A 21,361-nucleotide genomic window follows, 5' to 3' on the forward strand; every position below is an offset into this window, starting at 1 on the left:
AGGACTGGGGTGATATGGTCACAGCAGCGACTGCTTCCTGTTATTTGACCAGCTACTGATCCACATGAGGACATCTCTTCTTATTCCATGACTGTCAAGCTTACTTGGGAGTCTTTGGTGAGGAACTCTGTTAAAAGCTTTTTCAAAGTCCAAATACATTTAATCACCTCTATCCATATGCTTGTTGACACTCTGAAAGAACTCTAACAGATTAGTGGGACTGAACTTACCCTTGCAGAAGCCATGCTGGTTCTGCTTCAGCAAGGATGTTTTTCTACATGCTTGGTTATTTTATCTTTAGCAATTCTTTCCACCAGTTTTCCCAAGATAGTTGTTAAGCTTACTGATGTGTAATTTATGGGATCCTTCCCAGATCCCTTTTTTAAAAATGGTGTTACATTGTCCACTTTTCTGTCCTTGGGTATGGAGGCTGATCTTCAGGACACGTTACATATTTTTCTTAGAAGATGGAACTATTTTTCTCACCTGAAGGGTGTTTCTCAGGGACACTAGGACACCACCAAGTGAGTATTTTCTTCCTCTCCTATTGCGTGAGACAGGAAAAAATTAATACTCCAAGGACTTCATCTGAGTCCCTCCACAGAGCATTAGTTTGTCTTCTGGCCAAGCTTGGAAGCATAACTTCATCCAACAGAATAAACATAGTATGAATAGAACTTATAAAACAGTTAAACAAATATAGAATTTAACATGAATAAAACACTTGAACACATTTAGTCATTCTCTTGATGCACTCTTCACCACTTATGTTACTACCACTTACTATTCATGCATCCTAGGGTGGACCTTGGTGGGATTTTAGCGCCCCCCTTTCAAGTGAGTAAAATGGTTCCTTCTCCAGTGGGCACTAGGACACCTCCAAGTGGGATGTTCCATAGCTGACCGAAAGTTAGGGTGGGTTTAGTGTGTTTAATCATCAGGCAGGACTTGCTGGAGAATTTGCCTCCCAAATGCTTCTTTTGCACAAGCATACAGGTCTTGTAGTGCTTTGTGAAAGTATTTGGATTTGCCCATATGGCTGCTCAGCAAACTTCTACAAGAGGTGTATTGACTGAATACTCTGCTGTAGCTGCAACAGCCCTTTGCTGAATATGCCATTGCACCGTTCAGTCATGTTAAATGAAGAGTGTTGTACACCCACGAAATGCATGCTTTAATCCATCATGCCAATGTAGTTGAAGTAACCTTATTCCCCAAATTGGCTAGACAGAAAGACACAAGTTACATTTGTCTGCCTGAATGACTTTTTCCTGTTAACATGGATTTTCAACACTCTGTGTACAATCCAGAGAATGCCAAGCACATCCAAGCGGATGTGATGGACATGGAATAAAAGTGGGAAGTATCAATTCCTGCTGGTGGTGAAAGACAGTGTTTACTTTTGGAATAAAAGTTGGATCAGTTCTTAGAACTACTCTGTCCCCATGAAATACACAAACATGTGTTGTTACAGAGCTCCTAGCTCTGAAATCCTTCAAGCAATGTTTTCACTACTAAAAATTGTACTTTGCATGACATGATTCGCAAAGGTGTTGAACTCAGTGGCTCAAATGGTAGTCTCTGAAGCCAAGTGATTGATGTGGAGACTTAGATAACACTGACACTAATGCTAAAGCTTTCTGCTTCTGTACTTGTTTAATCTTTCAAGACCCTGTCCGGAAATCTTCAAACTCAATATTACTGAAATCAGAATTGAAAAGAACCTCAGGGTATGGAGCTGGTCCACAGTCCCCTTCATCCTCAGACAACAGTTCTTCATTTCTTTCCGTCCACTACTGGATCTGTTCACCCACGTACACTGCCTTCTTGCATGCCACCTCTATCTGTGGCAAAATTCCATCTGTGGCATAAACTCCTTCACGGCGCCAGATTTGGAAGGCACTACTGCACCCACCATGCCTACTGCCATTGCCATAGAGCCTACTGTTTCACTAGGGGCAGTCGGGTCTCTCTTTGTTGACTCTTTCAGCATTTCACCACCAGAGTTTGGTTTAATTGAAAGTAACATAGAAGAACTAATAGCAGGCGAGGACAACTGAGTTAAAAGGAAGACAGTGGGATCAGAGACTTTTTTAAAAGTTAGGCAGTAAGAACACAGGATTAAAGTGAGAGTAGACAACTAATTCAACCAAAAAAATTAGGAATTAATTCATTGGAAATTTAGACAATTAACTAACTTGTATGGAAAATCACAGATGACTATCTGAGGAATAAAGATGGGGGGGATCAATGGACAAAAGAGACAACAACAGAGCCATACATACACTGTTCAAATTATCTCCATTAATTCAGAGCAAACATTAAATTCCCACAGATGGGACAAACAGTAAAAGATTAAAATTAGATAAATACAGAAATATAAGTTAGTTGAAACAAGTCACAACTGAAGAGCCAGGTGAAAGCTGTACTGCTCAAGCAAGGCAGGAAAACACTCCATGGGAGGGGCTCAGAAGGAGTCTTTGGAGTGTTAACTTTTTTTCCTCATGTTACACGACAGGAAGGTAATATGCACTGGAGAGCAGCAATTTCACATTTGAATTCTTTGATGCCACCCAGATCCAACAATTTGCCAGTTTTTATTTTGTCAATAAGGCCTAGAACTGAGTCTCATATCACCACTATTTGCCTCACTTCCTCAGCCTTCTTTCCTCCAGAAGTTATTTCAGGCACAGAGATCTTCTGCTGAGATGCACAGAATTCATTCAGCTTGTCTTCAATCTCCTTATCCTCCTGTAGCACACCTTTGACTCTCTTGACATCCAAAGGTTCAACCACCTCCCTAGACAGTCTCCTGCTACGAATGTATTTAAATATTTTTTTGCTATTGGTCTTCATGTTTTTAGCAACGTGCTCCTCAAATTCTTTTTTAGCATTCCTTACTGTTTGCTTGCATTTATTTTGTCAAAGTTTGTCCAGTTTGTTCTCCTCATTTGAACTAGACTGGCATTTTCTAAAGGATGGTTTCTTGCCTCTAATAGCTTCCTTGATTCTGATCTTTAACTACGATGGCATCTTCTTGGCCCTAGCAGTGCTTTTGCTCATCTGCAGTCTACATTCCAGCTGAGCTTCTAATGTTGTTTTTAAATAGCTCCCAAGCATTTTGGAGAAATTTGGCCCTCTAGTCTTTGCCTTTCAACTTCCTTTTTACCAATCCCTTCACTTTTGGGAGGGTTCTTCTTTTGAAGTCAAATGTGACAGTGTTGGAGTCTTTTGACAATTAGCAATTTGCCTATATATTTAATATCACTATGGTCACTGTTCCCAACTGGGAACAATTCAACACCACTTACACCAGGTCCTGGGTACCACTTAAGATTAAGGTCCAGGGTCACCATCTCTCTAGTCAGTTCCACAATCAACTAATCTAGGGCACAGTTATTTAGGGTATCTAAAAATGTTATCTTTTTGTTGTGACTGGAACATGTATGTAGCCAGTTTCTATAAAGGTAGTTGAACTCACCCGTTACTACATTCCTTCTTTTGGATTTTTAATTTCATCCCTTTGTCTCAGGAACTCCCTGAGCATTTTGATCAGGGGGATGGTATCATGCCTCCAGTACTATTCTTTAGGCCCAGTTTCACCACCCACAATTCTGTGGAAAAGTCTGCCCCTTTGGGGATTTCTCACTTGTTGGACTTAGAGTGACACTACCGCCAGTACATCCTTCCCTGTTCTTTTTCTAGAGCTTATATCCAGAGATAACTGTGCCCCATTGGTTCTCTCCATTTCACCAGATCCCTTTATTCCCACTATATCAATGCTGTCCTCTAAAGACAGTTAAAGACAGAAACTCCAGTTCATCCATCTTGACTTGGAGGCTCTTAGCATTAATGTATAAAAACTGATATACATTGTCTCTCTTCAAGTATCTTTGGCAGTTGTGTTTCGGCCTCTCTGAATTGCTATCTTGTGCCTCTTTACTCACAATGCCTAGTTCTACTCCTCCATTTAAATCATCATAAATTAGGAATCCTAAACTCCTATGGATTATGGAAAGATGAATAGCTGGATACCAAAAGGTTATAGACCACTCTAAATATGACTGGCGCTGTGATTGAAGAGATATCCACGGAGAAGCTAGGATCCTAGTAATAGAAGGAAGCTTGCAAGAATAGATCTGGACCACAACTGGTGTTTGAAAGGTTCCCTCCCATCTTGGCAGCTCCCTAGAGCCTAGGATATCAATTAAGCACCTGGCTTATTGAATAACCCTAGAGTGGAGAAAACCATTTATCAAATGGTAACTTACTTCAGTGGGTACATAACCACATTGTCACCAGTATCGTCCATTCAAATGGTAGGAAGAATTTAATCATTCCCCTGCTTCCGTGGATTTCTGATAAGGTAAAGGTCTCCTCAAAAGTGGGTAGATGTTACAGGTAATCAACTCAAAGTGAATTGAAGTTTGTTACTAGCACCAGGTGTTACCTGGTAGGTACATACGAAGCTGCCTTATACTGAGTCAGACCATCTAGCTCAGTACTGTCTACACTGACTGGCAGCAGCTCTCCAGCATTTCAGACAGGATCCTCTCCTAGTCCTACCTGGAGATGCTAGGGACTGAACCTGGGACCTTCTGCATGCAAGGCAGATGCTCTACCACTCAGCTACAACTCTTCTCCCTTTGATGAAGATGTATCACCTCCAAGAAACAAGATAGGGAAATATATATAAACTGGAAGAGACGTAATTGCCTTGCCACCCTCCTCTCCTTTAGACCACTGATTCATTGCAAATTACTAAACATATGTTCGTGAGGGCAAGAAGGTTAGTACAAGTTTGAAATCCTGTAAACTTTAATGGACTTTCCCATAAGGCTAACAAAGTGCCTGTGTCCACCCAGAAAAAAAGCTCTGAACTGATGAAGATCTCGTAACCAAAAAATATGCTAATATTTATATCCTGCCTTTCTGCCTGACAACAGTCTCAAAGATGGCTAAGAATTAGTGAAAATTAATATATAACATAAGATTATTTTTTAATTACAGTGGGGTATCATGAAAGCTTTAGAGCAAAGATGATTAACCAGTTGGACTTCAGATGTTGGAGCCAAACTCCCATCAGCCAGAAAGTCCAACTGTCAGGGATTATGTGAACTGGGATCCAGCAACTTCTTGAGAACCACAGGTTCCCCATCCCTGCTTTATAGGGACAACAATGGAAAATGTTTACTCTTCAGACTTTAGATGTTGCTGCTGCTGCTATGGCTGTTAACTCTTTAGGAAAAAATGTACTTTTCAAGAGGAGTGGAAAATTGAACAAGGCACTGTTTTTCGGTATTTAAGAAACCAGGAAGCAACAAATTTGAAAAAAGAAAGAAATCTCTCTCAGACAACAAACATTGCCAGTATTTGCAATTGTCAGTGATGTAACATTCACAATGCATTTAGTTGCTAGCCCTCAATCACACATGCCCTTTTATAGCAAAGCACTGCACACTAAACGATTAGTTTGCTTATTAGGTCAACAAAGTTTAACAAATACAACAAAGTAAGGTTGCAAATTCAGACTTATTTGTGCAATGGCAGTATTGCTATCTTGTGCACATGATCAAATCTTTTATTGAATTTCCCTGCAATGCGAATGGTTAACAAATATTACAGAACAATTTTGAGAGTTATTCCATGAATGGACAAAAGATTTAGAAGAAAACAGTACACACATAAGACATTGTTAGCAAACAGAAAACACTGGCAGTACACATCAGGGAGTGAATGTCAAAGAACTAGTCAAAAGTGATGCACTGGTAGTAAACATGGCAGAACGTGTTCAGTAAAAAAGAATGACTGTATTTGCTTTATTATGGAATGAATGAGCAACTCAGCATTTGGTGAATAAAATATTTGCTTACCTACAAGCAGCATTAGGGTTAGCATTTCTAGAGAGAAGCAGTTCTACACTCTTTAATATCTGCTCTTCAGAAGCACGTGCTGTACACGCAGCCATCAACACTGTATATTGATCTGAATGAAAATTATACAAATAGCTTGATAAAGAATATCCAACTTTGTAGAATACTGCACTGATAATCAGACTGGATAAATAATTCACACTTGTTACAAGCGTAATACATAGAAAGCACCAATTGATAAAATCACATTTCAAATTGAGACTAACAGCAAATTTCTCTGGAAAATTAACCAAATTTAAATTACATATTAAAATTCAACTATTGAGTGGCTGTATTAGCTTTGCTCTTTGATTGCATCTGAAGAACCATATGTCTATTACATGTTTCATGTTTTTCTTTGTCCTTGTGTTTTACAACCTGTTAAGAACAGGGTTGTAGCTTGGGAGTATTCCTTGAAACTTTGCTTATTAATACACAGGTAGCATAAGCTGTGAGAGGTGCCTTTTTCCATCTTTGGCTGGTTTGCCAACAATGTTTCCTGACAAAGTTGGACCCTGCATGGTCATTCATGCCCTAGCAACTTTCAGATTAGATTACTGTAACACATACTACATCATCTTTAAAGTGTCCAGAAACTACAACTAGTATAAAACGCAGCAGCTAGGATGCAAGCAGACGTTATGCATTTTGAGTCTATTACACTTATTTTGTGTGGTGTGTCCTGGCTACCAATTTAGTCAAGGTGTTGGGGTTAATCTCTAAAGACCTCAACACCATGGAACCTAATCACCTTAAGGAGTGCCTTTTTCCACATGAGCCTCCCACATGCTCTGATCTGAAGCCCTGCTCCCAATTTAGCTCTCCTGCAGTTGCTCCTGTGCTGTTTAAATGACTTACTATAAATGACTGTGTCCTTGAACAGTTGGTCATGGAACCGTCCAGAGGGACAGCGACCCTGGACTTAATCTTAAGTGGCACTCAGGATCTGGGTGTGAGATGTAAGTGTTGCTGAACTAATTGGGATCAGTGACCTTAGTGCTATTAAATTAAGCATACAAGTAAATGGCCAATTGCCAAGAAAATCCAACATTGTCACATTTGACTTTAAAAGAAGCAACTTCCCTAAAATGAGAGGACTGGTAAAAAAAGAAAGTTGAAAGGCAAAGTCAAGAGGGGAAAATCATTCCAAAATGCTAGGGAGTTGTTTAAAAACACAATATTAGAAACTCAACAGAAGTGTATAATGCAGATCAGGAAAGGAAGTTCTATAAGTGGCAAAGAGGATGCTGGCATGGTTAATGAGCAGAGTCAAAGAAGCTTTTAGTGACAAGAAGGCTTCCTTCAAAAAAATGGAAGCCTTGTTCAAATGAGGAGAATAAAAAAAACACAAACTCTGGCAAACAATGCAAGCAGACAATAAGGAACGCTAAAAAAAAGTTTGAGGAGCACATTGCTAAAAACATAAAGACCAACAACAAAAACATTCTTTAATACATTCAAAGCAGGAGACCATATAGGGAGGCCGTTGGACCCTGGATGACAAAGGAACCAAAAGTATGCTAAAGTAGGATAAGACGACTGCAAGAAGCTAAATGAATTCTTTGCATCTGTCTTTACAGCAGAAGATACAGGGCAGATCCTTGTGCCTGAACTAAGGCTGTGGACACACTAGTAACCAGAGCAGTGTTTCCATTAGCCACACCTGAAGCGGGAACAGGTTGATCTGCTAATCAATTGCGAAATCTCTTTGAAGCTGAATTTTTAAAAAATGCGTGCAAGCTGCTCCCACCAGTTTTTACAGTAAAAAGGGGCAGGGTTTGACTAGCAATGTGTGCCCCCGTTTTCAGAAGAGAGAAGTGGAGATGCACTGGAACCGGCAGAATAGCAAGTGTGTTTCTACCCTAATTTTTGCAGACAGGGAATCTGATGAACTGAGCAAATAGTGATGAAGGATGAAGTTCTAGGCTTAATAGACAATACTTACAAATCGCTGGGTCCAGATGGCATTCACCCGAGAGCTCTCAAAGAACTAAAATGTGAGATTGCTGATCTTCTAACAAAAATATGTAGCTTGCCCCTCAGATCCGCCTCCATACCCGAGGACTGGAAAGTGGCCAGTGTAACAGCCAACCTTCAAAGAGATCCAGGGGGATCCCAGAAATTACAGGCCACTTAACATCTGTCTTGGAAAAACTGGTGGAAAGAATTGCTAAAGATAAAATAACCAAGCATATATAAGAACATGCCTTGCTGAAGCAGGACCATCATGGCTTCTGCAAGGATAAGTCCTGTCTCACTAACCTATGAAGAGTTCTTCATAAGCATAAAGATAGAGGTGATCCGGTTGACCAAGTGTACTTGAACTTTCAAAACACTTTCGACAACGTACCTCACCGAAGGCTCCTGAGTAAGCTTAACAGTCATGCAATAAGAGAAGAGGTCCTCTTGTGGATGAGGAGCTGGTTAAGCGGCAGAAAGCAAGGAGTATGAATAAATGAACAGTTCTCCCAAGGAAGGGCTGTAGAAAGTGGAGCCCCCCCAAGGACTGGTATTGGGCCAGGGCTTTTTAACTTGTTCATAAATGTACTAGAGTTAGGGGTGAGCAGTGAGGTGGCCAAGTTTACTGACGATAATAAATTGTTCAGGGTTGTTCAAACAAAAAGGGATTGCAAACAGAGCCGGTGCCAAGCTTCCACCACCATCTTGGTTGCTGGCAGACATACGTGCACAGCATAAACAGCAACAGAACTAGTAGGTGGGGTGTGCGTGCGGGCTTATTGAAGCCCACGGGATCTGTATGGAGGGGCCTTCCTGGGAGCTCCCTCTCTGCAATCTGTGGCAGTCGGGAGTGGATGCTGCCATGAATGCGTGAGTGCTACCCTCCCACCCTAAGGAGGGCACCAGGGGTCCCTCTTACCCACCTGGGGCCTTGGCCAGGGCCCATCCCAGCTACCCTCTGGCAATGGCCCTCACTGCAAAGAGCTCCAAAAGGACCTCTCTAAATGAATGTGCAGTAAAATGACAAATGCAATTCAATGTAAACAAATGTAAAGTTATGCATATAGGAACAAAAATCGTAATTTCACATATATGCTTGTGGGGTATGAACTGGTGGCGACTGACAGGGAACAAAACACTGGGGTCATAGTGGAAAGCTCAATGACGATGTCAACCCAGTGTGCAGCAGCTGTGAAAGAGGCAAATTCCATGAAAGGGAAGGGTGACTTTGCTTGTGCCTGCTTTTGAGACGGGCTCCCGCCTCAAAAGAAGCTTATTCAGATATAAATCAGTCAGAACATTTTTTTTTTGACTGATGAAATTTCTCCCGGGCAGGGAGAAACATAGAGATCAACCTCAAAAGCCTGTTTTTGTTGGGAGGACTGGATTTCATTAATTTATGAGAAAAGGTCCAGCCAGCAATGCCGGACGGACTTCCGAACAAGCTCTATCTGATTAATGCGATACGTTTATCTTTTCTTCAAAGAGAAAACGGACTAACAGGCAAGCACCCTTCTTTCTATTATTTTTTTTACTTGGTTTAAATTGTTGCAGCAAAAAGAGATTTGTCAAATGAATCAGCTTTAAAGAACTTCTGGGTGAGCTATAACTCTTCTCTGTTATTCACGAAATTAACAGCTTATCTCTGTTTCTATTGCAAAAAGCTGTCCTGGAAGTGCATTCTAAAGATATAAACAGAAGAGGGATTTCTATTCCGAGGAACATTATATTGTCTGGGACTATTCTCTTTTTGGTCTATTTTATTTTGACGAATCTGCTTCTTCACGACGCCGCTAACTGTTTTGATGCTGGGAACTAAATTTGTTTTGTATTCTTGAACATAGAGAGATAAGGCAGGCTGCTCTGTTTATACTGTGATGTCATCAAGCCTGGAATATTAACCCAATTGTTGCTGAAATAAGAAGTGGTTCTTCTTTATTTTTGTTTTGTTTTGTTTTCGTGGTTTTAAAAATGGCAATCAAGAAAGTGGCTGAGAATCTGGAAGTAATTATGTTTCAGAAAATAATGGATGAGATTGAGATAACGAAACAAACCCTGCGACAGGGCAGTAAGGAGCTGAAAATTGAACTGAGCAAAATGACGCAGGAGCTTAAAGAAATAGGGGATCTTGTGAGAGGAGAATGAGATCAGAGATGAGAAAAGAAAAAATAAAGGGAAGATACAAGCCCTGGAGATTGGAACAAATGTGGAATTGGAAAAAGATCTGGAGTTTATGGATATTAGAAATAAAATCTACTGTTTGGAATTTAACGTTATGTCTGAAGAAATTAATGAAGATATTAGAGATAAAGTTATCAATGGCTTGGATAATCTTCTGGACTGGAATGACGTGATGGAGCTTGATATAGAGAAAATATATGGAATTAACTGCAGCCATGTGACAATGGAAAAACTCTCAAGAGATGAGCCAGTGCATTTTGTAAAAAAGAAGAACAGAGATATGACTTTACAACAATATTTCAGCAACTTATTCAGAATTGATGGCAAGAAAATATTTGGGATAGAGGAAATTCCCATCAGACTCTTATTATATGACTATGGTTATGACAGCAAGATTATTATGGAATACTGATAATGGAAGATTGGACACTGAAATTACTGGACTTAACAGGACTATTGAAGATGGAAGATGGAATTAATATGGATAATGGAATAATGGCTATTGAAATTATTGGACCTAACAGATTTTGATGAGTTGGTTTAATCGATATGTTTATTTGGACTATGGTTATGACAATAAGATTATTATTATTATTGAGATGGATTAATCGACATGTTTATTAGGAGAAAAATTGATAGATATATTTCTTAAAGAATTGAAACCTCTCTGACTTTTTGTGGAAAGAATAAAATAATGTTTATGAGATTTGATGATTAATTAAGATAACTACTGGAGGAAAGTGATTTTATAATATAATTTAAGAGACAGGATTGTTATATATTGTAGACCTATAACTGATTTGATCTGCGACAAATGGGAAGTCAACATTTTATTTTTTTGTTTAATCATTTTTGTTTTGTTTTGTTTTTTGTCTTTGAATGTTTTATGATTTTGTTTTGTATGTTTTATGAAAATTTGAATAAAAATTATTGTAAAAAAAAAAGGGATCGTTAGGAAAGGTACTAAAAATAAAACTGCCAACATCAAAATGCCATTATATAAATCGACGATCCAATCATATTTGGAATACTGTGTACCGTTCTGGTCACCCTACTTCAAAAAGGATACTGTAGAGCTGAAAAAGGTTCAAAAAAGGGCAACTGAAATTATCAAGGGGATGGAGTAGTTCCCCTATGAGGAAAATTGCAGCATTTGGGGGTTTTCAGTTTAGAGAAAAGATGAGTAAGAGGTGACATGATAGAAGTGTATAAAATTATGCATGGCATGGAGAAAGTGGAGAGTTTTTCTTTCTCTCTCATATCACTAGAACTGGTGGACATGCAACGAAGCTGAATGTTGGAAGATTTAGGACAGACAAAAGAAAGTACTTCTCCACACAGTGCATGCTTAAACTATGGAATTTGTTCCTACAATAGGCAGTGATGGTCACCAACTTGGATGGATTTCAAAAAGGATTAGACAAATCAATAGAGGAAAAGGCTAACAATGGCTACTAGGCATGATGGCTATGCTCTGCATCCATAGGTGGAGGCTGTATGATTCCAAGTACGAGTTGCTGGAAACTGCAGGAGAGGAGAGTGCTCTTTGCACTCAGGTCCTGCTTGCAGGTTTCCCATAGGCAACTGGTTGGCCACTCTGAGAACAGGATGCTGGACTAGATGGGCCATTGGTCTGTTCCAGCAGGCTATTCTTATGTTCTGTTTGTCAAGAATAAGTGTGGGGAATATTGTGCAATGCCTACCTGACGCTGAACAAGGTCACTGCCTGCAGTCTGTATCCACTGCCCCTCATCACTAAACTCCTAGAACTCTGCAATGCAGTTACATACACTAAACTGGACCTGCACATTGCTTATAATTTATTCTGCATCATAGGTGATGATGAATGGAAGCCTGCATTCCAGGCACATTATGACCATTATGAATATAAAGTAATGCATTTTGGATTCTGCAATGCTATTGCCATTTTTCAGCATTTTATGATTGACACAATTACCTCTACTACTTTGTTGTCATGTGTCTGGATGATATACTTATATATTTATTTTCCCAACTGGTGGGGCTGCCACCCATGACTATGTCACAGTTATGAGAGCACAATCTGTATGTGAAACTTAATAAATATGCCTTTGATCCTGAGACTGGATTTTCCGGAGCACTGGATATTCTCAGCTAGCATTCAGATGGGGATCCCTCCAATAAGGAAGCAGGCATGTCCTGGCAGACACACTCCACTTCCCTGCATGCACTCAAAAAAGAAAAAATGCACAGTGGTTTCTTGGCTTCATCAACTATTATCACGGGCTCATCACACACACTGCTGCTCCTCTGATGGCTTTGTTCTGGTCTCACAAACCTTTTACTGTGGGACTGTGGTCCAACGAATATTTCATCCCCGCAAGGGACACTTCACCTTCAATCCCACCCTACAACATTTAGATTCCCAGACCCTGTTCATACTGGAGACAAATGAGTCCAACAATGCCCTTGGTGCCACATTGCTACAATGCATGAAGCACGATGAGGCCTTACTGCCAGGTGCCTACTACTCCCACAAGCTAAGCCACACAGAATGCACCTATTTGGGATAAGGAGCTGTTAGCCACTGAGGCAGCATGTGAAACCCAGCGACAACTACTGGAGGTACAGTAGGGTGCTTGTTCTGAGGGTCAGGAGCTCATTGTGCCAGGCACACACCCACAACTTCTGTCCAGCAGGCAAATAATCATACATGGAACATTCTGTACAATACAATGGATAGCACCCACACTTCTCCTGCCTTTCCACCTGCATACTCTGAGGTCTTAAAAATAAATGTCAAAGAACTGCTCATTTACTAAGCCTTACCCTTATCACAGCTTGCATTTGAACCTCTGTCCAGAAGGATATGCATGAGTTCCACGTTCGCAACACTTGCAGCATACATCAGAGGAGTCCATCCAAACTTAAACGTAGATTCCACACTTACACCTGTAATATTTTTATGTATGTGAGAATACATTCATTTAAGGACTCAGAGAGTCATACATTGTAGTACTCTGGATGCAAATTCTAGAGCTTAGCAAATGTTATCTAGCCCAAATGGCTTAGCCATTCTTTAAACAGTCTATAGCTGCACAGAGCAACAACAGGAGTGGCAGCAGGAATAGCTGTTGGATCAGAGAAAGCCCTCTGAAGAATATCTGACCCCAAGATTCTGAATTTGCCACCACCCGTCACTAGAAAGAGGGCTGGGGAACAGACTATGTATCAGGGGAATGGAAACTGCCCTCCCACATGTTGCTGGATATAGCTCTCCTCATCCCTGACAACTGGCAATGCTGGCTGGGGCTGATGTCCATCATCATCTGGAGGGCCACAGGTTCTACATCTCTGTTATGCATAAATATCCACACCACCGCTTCTAACAGTCACTGCCTCACTACTCTACCAACTGTCCAGAGCAATAGCAACAGCAACAACACCTGCTAAAAGTCCAAGTAAGACTCTTACCTGGTAAGACCCTTACCACTTCCACTACTGCAAGTATGAGAACAAAAAGTCTAACTTTTTTATACTATTGACAGCACCTGGTATGCCAGATTTCTCAAAGAGTTATTAAAATGCAACTGATTAGATAAGGTTACATGGCACTAGAGAACTTAAGGGAGGCACCCTCCGAGTTCTGTCAACAGCAGAGATGTAAAATTTCCAGAAAGTTTGAAGCCAAGGGGGGGGGGAACAGAAATTGGGGGGGAAATTGAAAAAGAAAACACTTATTTTTTTAGGGCCCTTTACAGGTCAAAAGTGTTACTTTAGGAGCATAGAATGTATTATAGATAATTGGGTTCGCCATTCAATTATCATATTTGGTATATTAAAGGTATAGTTTATTCAGACAATTACAAACTGAATTGAATTATTTTTTTGAAAAAATTGTTATCAATGAAGTTGCAAGCTCCTGAACTGTAAGGGAGAAACCATCAACATTATACTACAAAAAAACTTATTGTGTATTCTGAAAATGATGTCTCCTCTAGTCTTCTACAGTGTTAAGCAGACATAAAGCACTAATTTCCACAGAAAGAGCCAAGAAAAAGAGGGGGAGGAACAGGCTCAATGAATACTATATGAAATTAAGTCTCATTTTCTGAGCTATCACTATCAGTTGCTGTTTCTTCTTTTTCATATCTGTCATCAAATCTATCAAGGACTTTGAAAAATTGAAGGCTTGCCTGGATTGAAACAGCTTCTATACCTTTTTACATGTCATAGCCCAATTTTTTTCCAATTTTTCAGTAAAGCAAATAAATTGCTTTGGAAAAGAGAAAAAAACCTCTGAATTTTCCTGGTATTTTTTAGGCCTTCACATCTCTAAACAATCCCCTAGGTGACATAGGCTGAACATCTTACCTTTCTGGAAGATCATCATGGTAAAAGTTAGACCAACCTGAACCTATCCGGTGACCAGAAAAGGAGTTGCAGGGAGTTTGCTTCCCCACACACCTTGCAAAAAACAACACTCTAACTGCCCCCAGACTGCAGAGGTTAAGGTAGGCATATTCTGTCCTTTGCCACTGCCAAGGGCACCAAGACCCGCTGGGTGGCTGCCTCCCACAACGATCATGAGGGGAGACCAGCCATCAAAAAAGAAGCTTTTCCAGTGCTAGCTTTCCTCATCTCCATTCCTTTTTCCTTTTGTATCATGTCTATTAGACTGATCATTTCAGCAGTGACTGTCTCATCTTTCTACATATAGCACTTAGAAAATTGTAGACATTTTATAAATATTAAATAATAATTTCCTGCAAGAATTGGCAAAAATAACAACAAAAGGTCTTTAGTGCTGTGAAATCCTTCAAATACAACTTTACCAGTAAACAATCTTCTTGACATCACTTTTACTACGTGATTTAGGTACAGAGAGCATATAGCTATTTTCCCTACATCAGCCTTGTATCATCTGGACACAATAGGCAACAAGGAATTCTATGAAGGTGAGCAAGGGCTGTCTGATGACAGATGAATCCCCTTGCCCCTCCTCTACCATCCTGCTTGGTTTCCATGCTGGTCCTGTAAGAAGTGACATGTCATGAATGTCGGAATTTCTCTATTGAGATGCGTAGCAGAGTTGCATAGCACTGCGGAATGGAGAGTATTGAGCGAGCTTAGTGTGTGTGTGTTCAAATCTTTGCTAAGATTCTACCTTCCCTGCAAATTAGTCAGACAGAGACTTTAAGCTTTAAAATAAGAAACAACTACTTTATTCTGGAAGTACATGCTTGATAGGAAAGAGTTCTATATCTAGCTAACTAGCTATGCTGGAGCAACGAGCACTGGTCCCAGTACTCGCCCTCATCCTGGTTGAGAGGAGAGACAAAGAGAAGATGTCTGCTCCCCTCTAGAGAGAAAGAGAACACAGAGAGAGGCGGGAAGGAACTGGGATCAAACATCCTGTTGCTTATCAGTCTAGCGAGACGGCAGGATCAAAGGGATAGGTATAGCCTCAACCAGCAAGAGGTCTAGCTCTCTAGCTACCTTTATTAACCCCATGCAGCCTCAACCCACCAAGCTGGAGTTGAACCTCATACATTCCAACAATGAAGTAGGCTGGCAGAGGAGGGATAGACTGGTTTGTCCCTCATTTACCAGCCCACTTGGTAGAGAGCAGTTTTGATTAATCTGCTGATAGGCAGACTAATAAAAAAATTAAAAATGCTCAGGATAGCAACTTTTCTAGATTGATACACAAGGTGATTTTAAACCAACTTCCTTCAACCTCGTAGTCCAACAATGTCTGGGGACCCAATTTCCATCATCACTGACCACTGCTTGAGCTGGCTGGGGATGATGGGAGTTGATGTCTAATATCATCTGAGGACCCAAGATTGAAGAGCCCAGTAGTGTTCAACTTTTTCAGACTGGAGATCCACCTTTAACTCAAATGTGCATTTGGAGATCCATTTCTTAATTTTTACCACATATATCTGTACAGTAGTAGTGCTGCTGTTGTGACCCACACTAGATCAGGCTGTGGCCCAGTAGTGGATCCCAACCCACTAGTTGAAGACCAATGCTCTAAATCACCTGGATACAATCATATGAATTCCCATTCATATTTCACAATCATCGGCACAAACATTTGAAAATTGCAGAGTTTCTTCAAACCTTTGCTTTTCATGTTATTTCTACAGGCTAGTAGCATTCCAAATTGTACCAGTGCCTTTTGTTTGACTAACTGGTCCACAAATAATGCTTGAAGTCAGCACAGAAGAGGAGAAAGTTATGTAATAACTTTATCTTCTCTCTTATTTGAACTGAAGAGGTATTTATTGGTTGAGAAGTCATTACTTACAGGAAAGTTGCTATTTTTATGGATAGAAAGATCTCAAGTTAAAAAGGTGAAGAATTACCTTAGAAGGTTAAGATAAAGTTCCATGTAAGAACTCTTATCTTAGAACGATTTCAACATTTTTGACACTTGGAAAGTACAAGAACATGTCAACACATCATTCCTAGATTAGGTTGCAGTAACCCAGTTATTACTGTGTTCAGTAATTACTAAATCAGAATTACTAAGACCTGTTACGAGGCAGGGCCATGGAGCCTGCTAAACTACAATTCCCACCCCACACCCCACACCTAATGGTATGGCTGGTTATGCTTTCCCACGAGGTTTTGTGCGAAGAGTAACAAGGGCAGAAATTAAAATACAAACTAAAGCTACAGCATAAATGTTCTGCATAATTGTTATCTTGTCCTTTGGCAAATTTCCCTCACCCACAGTGAATCCCATTGTTTGTTAGGAGCCTTAGTTTTTCAGGGTCAGTTAGAGATACACACACACATACACAACATCACCAGACTTTCATACCCTCCTTGGCAGGAGGGGGAGAGAGGAAAAAGTATTTTAAAACCGAGGCTTGAAGGTAGAAAGAGGAGGGAGGAGAGGAAGAAAGAAAAAAGGGGGGCTGAGGAACACCAGAGCTCCGACACATGTGTACGACGCTCTCAAGGAACGCATCAAGGACTGCAGGGACAGAACCGGGAAGACTCTGGGTCTCGGTGCAAAACCTTGAGACCAAGAGATTCCTTCCTAGTTTTGGATCAGAGCTCTTCCACATAACTTCAGCTGTATTCAGCCGCCCACTCAGGGCATAGGATAGGTAATCTTTCCTACCTTTCACCTCTTATAGTAATAGGGTCCTTTGATTTCTTTAGTTTAAAGTTATGAATGGGTTAGGATATTAATGATAAATGCTGCCACGCACCCAAGTAATTCTGTAATGCTTTCCTACTCTTTCTCTCAATAAAATCAAGCTTTGCTTTATTTTGGTTTGGACCTGAACGTCTTGGGTTAAATATATACACCATTTAAGCACATTTCAGGGCAAAGCGCTTGTTTTTATCCCTAGCAAAAGATCCCCTCCTCTCAAGGAGGTGTGTTTCATGGGACATGAGGGTGGCAAATGCACACACTCAGGTTCCCAAGAGCACATGTCGTAACAGACCTCTTCAGAATTTTGGGATGTGTTAATTTCTGCAATGTAATCTTGACACACGGTGAATAAAACTCACATTTCCATATAAGCAGCAATCATAACCCAGTATTTCTTAATTTCTGTGGGACTTGTTTCTTCTAAAATGGAAAATAACTTGATACAATCAGTACTTTTATAGCACAGTCCTATATGTGTCTATTCAGAAGTAAGCCCCCATAATGAAGTACAGGACTGTAACCTATATGAAATAGGGGGAGAGCTTTTAGCTTACCGTTACTTTTAATCGTCTTTTAAATGTTTTAATTACTTGTTTTTCACTGTTTTTATTGGTAATTTTAATAATTTTTGTAAAGTGCTCACAGGTTTTACAATAATCAAGCAGTATAATTTTTTTATTTAAAAAAAATAGAGGGAGATGCTGGGTATTTCCTTTCATCGAAGGAAAATGTATTCCAAAATATTAGTAGCAGCAAGATCATTTTTGGAAGTTCTATAAATGAAGCTAACCATCTTTATTGCAGTTTTACATGATTCTACTGAAGTCAAATATTGTTCTTCCCGTCAAAGTACAAGTTTTTAAAAAGCACTACTACACCTGAGAGGAAGGGCCACTTCATACATGCCAGATTTCTCGCATGGCTATCACATTTATGCATAAATTGCATGTACCCTGCCAGATCAATAAGTATGTATGTCTATTTCACTACACAAAACGGCTAACTGTGGCTTATTGAGGTGTGTACTGATGGCACAAAGATAAAATACTCATCACTTACGACACATTCAACTGTGTATACAGAATGATAGCCATATAAGCAATTTGTCAAATGGAAAGCAGCCAGAGTCAAAATAGCAAGACAAAATAGCAAAATCCTAAAAGAAAAAAGGATGTTATTTTGAAGTATTTCCTGAAAGTAGGTAATTTTAGCCAAGTAGCTCAGAATTAATCTTTATGACAGGAGTGGGGACCTGTATCTGGCCAGTGGACCAGATCTTTCTCTCCCTCAATCGCCATGAGTTAAATGTGATACGGGGGCAAGTCATCAATCACCTGATGTCAACATGATGTCATGGGATGCCTTTTGCCTGCATGCTTTGAAATCCAATCATGGGGGAAAGCGTCAATGATCTACTGATTGTTGTGTCTTATGAAAACCCTTGCAACACGTTCCACCAGTCCTAAAATTCAGCTGATTGTCCCAGGGTGGGTTACAACAATTTTAAAACACATAATTAAAACAGTTAAAAAACACCTATGACATCGTATGTAGGACAGGTGGGTGTGGCTTTGATGAAATGGCCTCATAGTTCAAACAGAGGCTCCTCACCACTCCTTTATGGCTTCTACTCTCACTATAACACCTAGATTTTGGGTTTCAAATTCCCTCCTAATTAAAAAGCTGATTCTAGTATTTTTAAGACATTTTCTAAGCTGTATCATTAACATAGCAGGAACCTTCAACAAAGAAACAGCACACACAGTGACATTCAGCCACTGGCAGTGACAATACTGTGGTTCCAATCCATAACAGCACCAGGTGAGCTACATGTTCACTAAAAGGCTTCCATGTCCCCACTTTCTGACAGCATTCTGTCATGATGGCCAGTAGGTTGCCCATAAAACTCCAGACTTTGAAGAAGAAGCAGAACCCAAATGGCATTGCTCTTGGTGAAAAAAGGGCCAGCAACTTCAGTGCACATCTGCAAGACCTTACTCTTGCCAAGAGCCAGTGTGGTGCAGTGGTCAGAGTGTCAGACTGGGACTAGGACACCAGGGTTCAAATCTCAGCTTGGCCATGAAGCTCACTGGGTGATCTTGGGCCTAACCTACCTCACAGGGTTGTTGCAAAGACAAAATTGGGAGGGGAAAACCATGTTTATATGCTACTCTGAGGTCCTTGGATGAAAGGTGGGATACAAATGTAATAATAAAGGAGCTCATTAAATTGTTCTATGTACCTATGTAAATAATTTTTTAAAAAATCTGTTATCATAAAGACAACTTGTCAGAACTCCTTTCAAAACTGAGTTTGTATATATTATTACCCGCTGAATTAAATTCAGAGATCTTACCTGAATTTAAAAGTTGTTCAACAACAGACAAATTTCCAGCCATCAATGCTTTCTTCAAAGCTTCATCTTTATCATTTGTCTGCAACATGTCATCCAAGCGCTAAACAGACAAGTAAATTACTACACAATTTTGAAAATGGAAACGGACTGCCATCAAGTAGATTCTGACTTATGGTGACCCTATGAATAGGGTTTTCATGGTAAGCGGCAGAGCTTGGAAAAGTTACTTTTTTAAACTACAGCTCCCATCAGCCCCAGCCAGCATGGCCACTGGATTGGGCTGATGGGAGTTGTAGTTCAAAAAATAACTTTTCCAAGCTCTGGTAAGCGGTATTCAGAGGTGGTTTACCATTGCCTTCCTCCGAGGCTGAGAGGCAGTGCCTGGCCCAAAGTTACCCAGTGAGCTTCATAGCTATGTGAGGGTTCAAACCCTGGTCCTCTAACGAATTTAGCGATTCGTCATTTAGTTGCTTTAGTTTTATTTAGTTTGGTTTAGCTTAGCTTTACACTAATATCGAATCTTTCCTCCAAAGTTCGTCCTACAACAAGTTTAAGACAGAACACAATGTTTTCCCCAACACTACCATTTTATCCTCACAACGCACCTTGCAGGCTTATACATTAAACACGCCAGAAACAGGTAAATGTTAAAAGCTTAGAGCGCATCTGATGCTACCTTGAATTGAAAAGAACAAGAGGCCTTTTTCCGCAAGGGGGTGCGACAAAAAAAACCCACTAAAAATGCACTCAATCATGAAGCTTACTGGGCCAGTCACTACCTCTCAACACAACCTACCTCACAGGGTTGTTGTGAGAGAGAAAAAGCAAGAGCAACGACGTGTGCTGCCTTGAGCCCTTTGTATCTGAATACAAATATAACTGCAGGAGACCCTAAAGGGAGCTCTCCCAACTTGGTCTTTGGTAAAGGAAGCCAAAGGAAGCCTCGGAACCGCCTCAGGCCCAGACCCAGGCCCAAGCCTGTCCGCCCTCTCTTACATGCTCCTGTGGCGACGCCTTGGAAACAGACCCGACAACCCAACCATCGTCGTCGCTCTCACTGCTCTCGTCTCCTGCTGCCACCGCGAGAGAGAACGCACTACTAGCCATCCTCCGTTGCCTCTCAGTCTCCAACCACCTGGGGCTTCCGCGCAACTGAACTAAACTAAACAATAGTTTTCTTTTTAAAAAATAGATTAATCCCACGCTAATACTCGCCCCACCCAAAAGCGCAGGCGCAGAAGTATGAGAGGAAGCATCCACATACGAAAGCCAAAGCGGGAAACTGGGACCGCCTGAAACGTTGCGGAGCGTGCCGGTGCCTCGTAAGGTCACACGGCTCTCAGCACCGTCCATCTACGAAAAGGAGGGAACAGCAGGATCTCAATGATGGTACCTGTTGCCTGTTAAGCTAACTGTATTTATTGTACCGTTTTAAAAGCGTAATGTAACCGGAGAGTAAACTCCACTGAACATATTAGCGGGATTTCCCAAAAAAAGTGTCCAGAACTGAGCAGCACGCCAATGCGCGCGCGCGCTACCTCCACGTTTTTATGCAGAACTAATTATCACTGAGTTGAAGTGGGGAGGAGAGCCTGGCTGGGAGTCCAGAGTCTGTGAGTTCAAATCCCTGCTAAAGAACACCCCCACTGTGAGTGGCTCAGGGGTTACGTGCCCTGCCACCTGTGCAGCCGTGGACAAGCTGCATAGTCCAAGGAGCCCAGTTGCCCCCCAGCTGGCAGTTGCTGACAAGGAAGGGGCTGGCTTGTGCAGCTGTGGCAAGCTGAGCAGGCCCTA

The 21,361-nt window shown here is 40.8% G+C and overlaps 1 protein-coding gene across 5 annotated transcripts in view; it reads right to left on the minus strand.

Moving 5' to 3' along the window:
* Positions 1–21,020, minus strand: part of ASZ1 (ankyrin repeat, SAM and basic leucine zipper domain containing 1) — an 89,121-nt gene extending 68,101 nt beyond the window's left edge. The window contains exons 1-4 of one of the 5 annotated variants that reach the window (XM_061640067.1): positions 20,788–20,954; positions 19,568–19,667; positions 12,861–12,983; positions 5,874–5,985 (exon numbers count right to left, since the gene is read on the minus strand). In XM_061640067.1, coding sequence (XP_061496051.1) covers positions 5,874–5,985; positions 12,861–12,983; positions 19,568–19,667; positions 20,788–20,829 — 377 coding nt within the window. In that variant the 5' untranslated portion in view covers positions 20,830–20,954. The other 4 variants (XM_061640069.1, XM_061640068.1, XM_061640066.1 and 1 more) reach the window with 4 other exon arrangements.
* Between the last annotated feature and the right edge of the window lie 341 nt (positions 21,021–21,361).

Source organism: Rhineura floridana, chromosome 8 (genome assembly GCF_030035675.1).
Source record: "Rhineura floridana isolate rRhiFlo1 chromosome 8, rRhiFlo1.hap2, whole genome shotgun sequence".
NCBI lineage: Eukaryota > Metazoa > Chordata > Lepidosauria > Squamata > Rhineuridae > Rhineura > Rhineura floridana.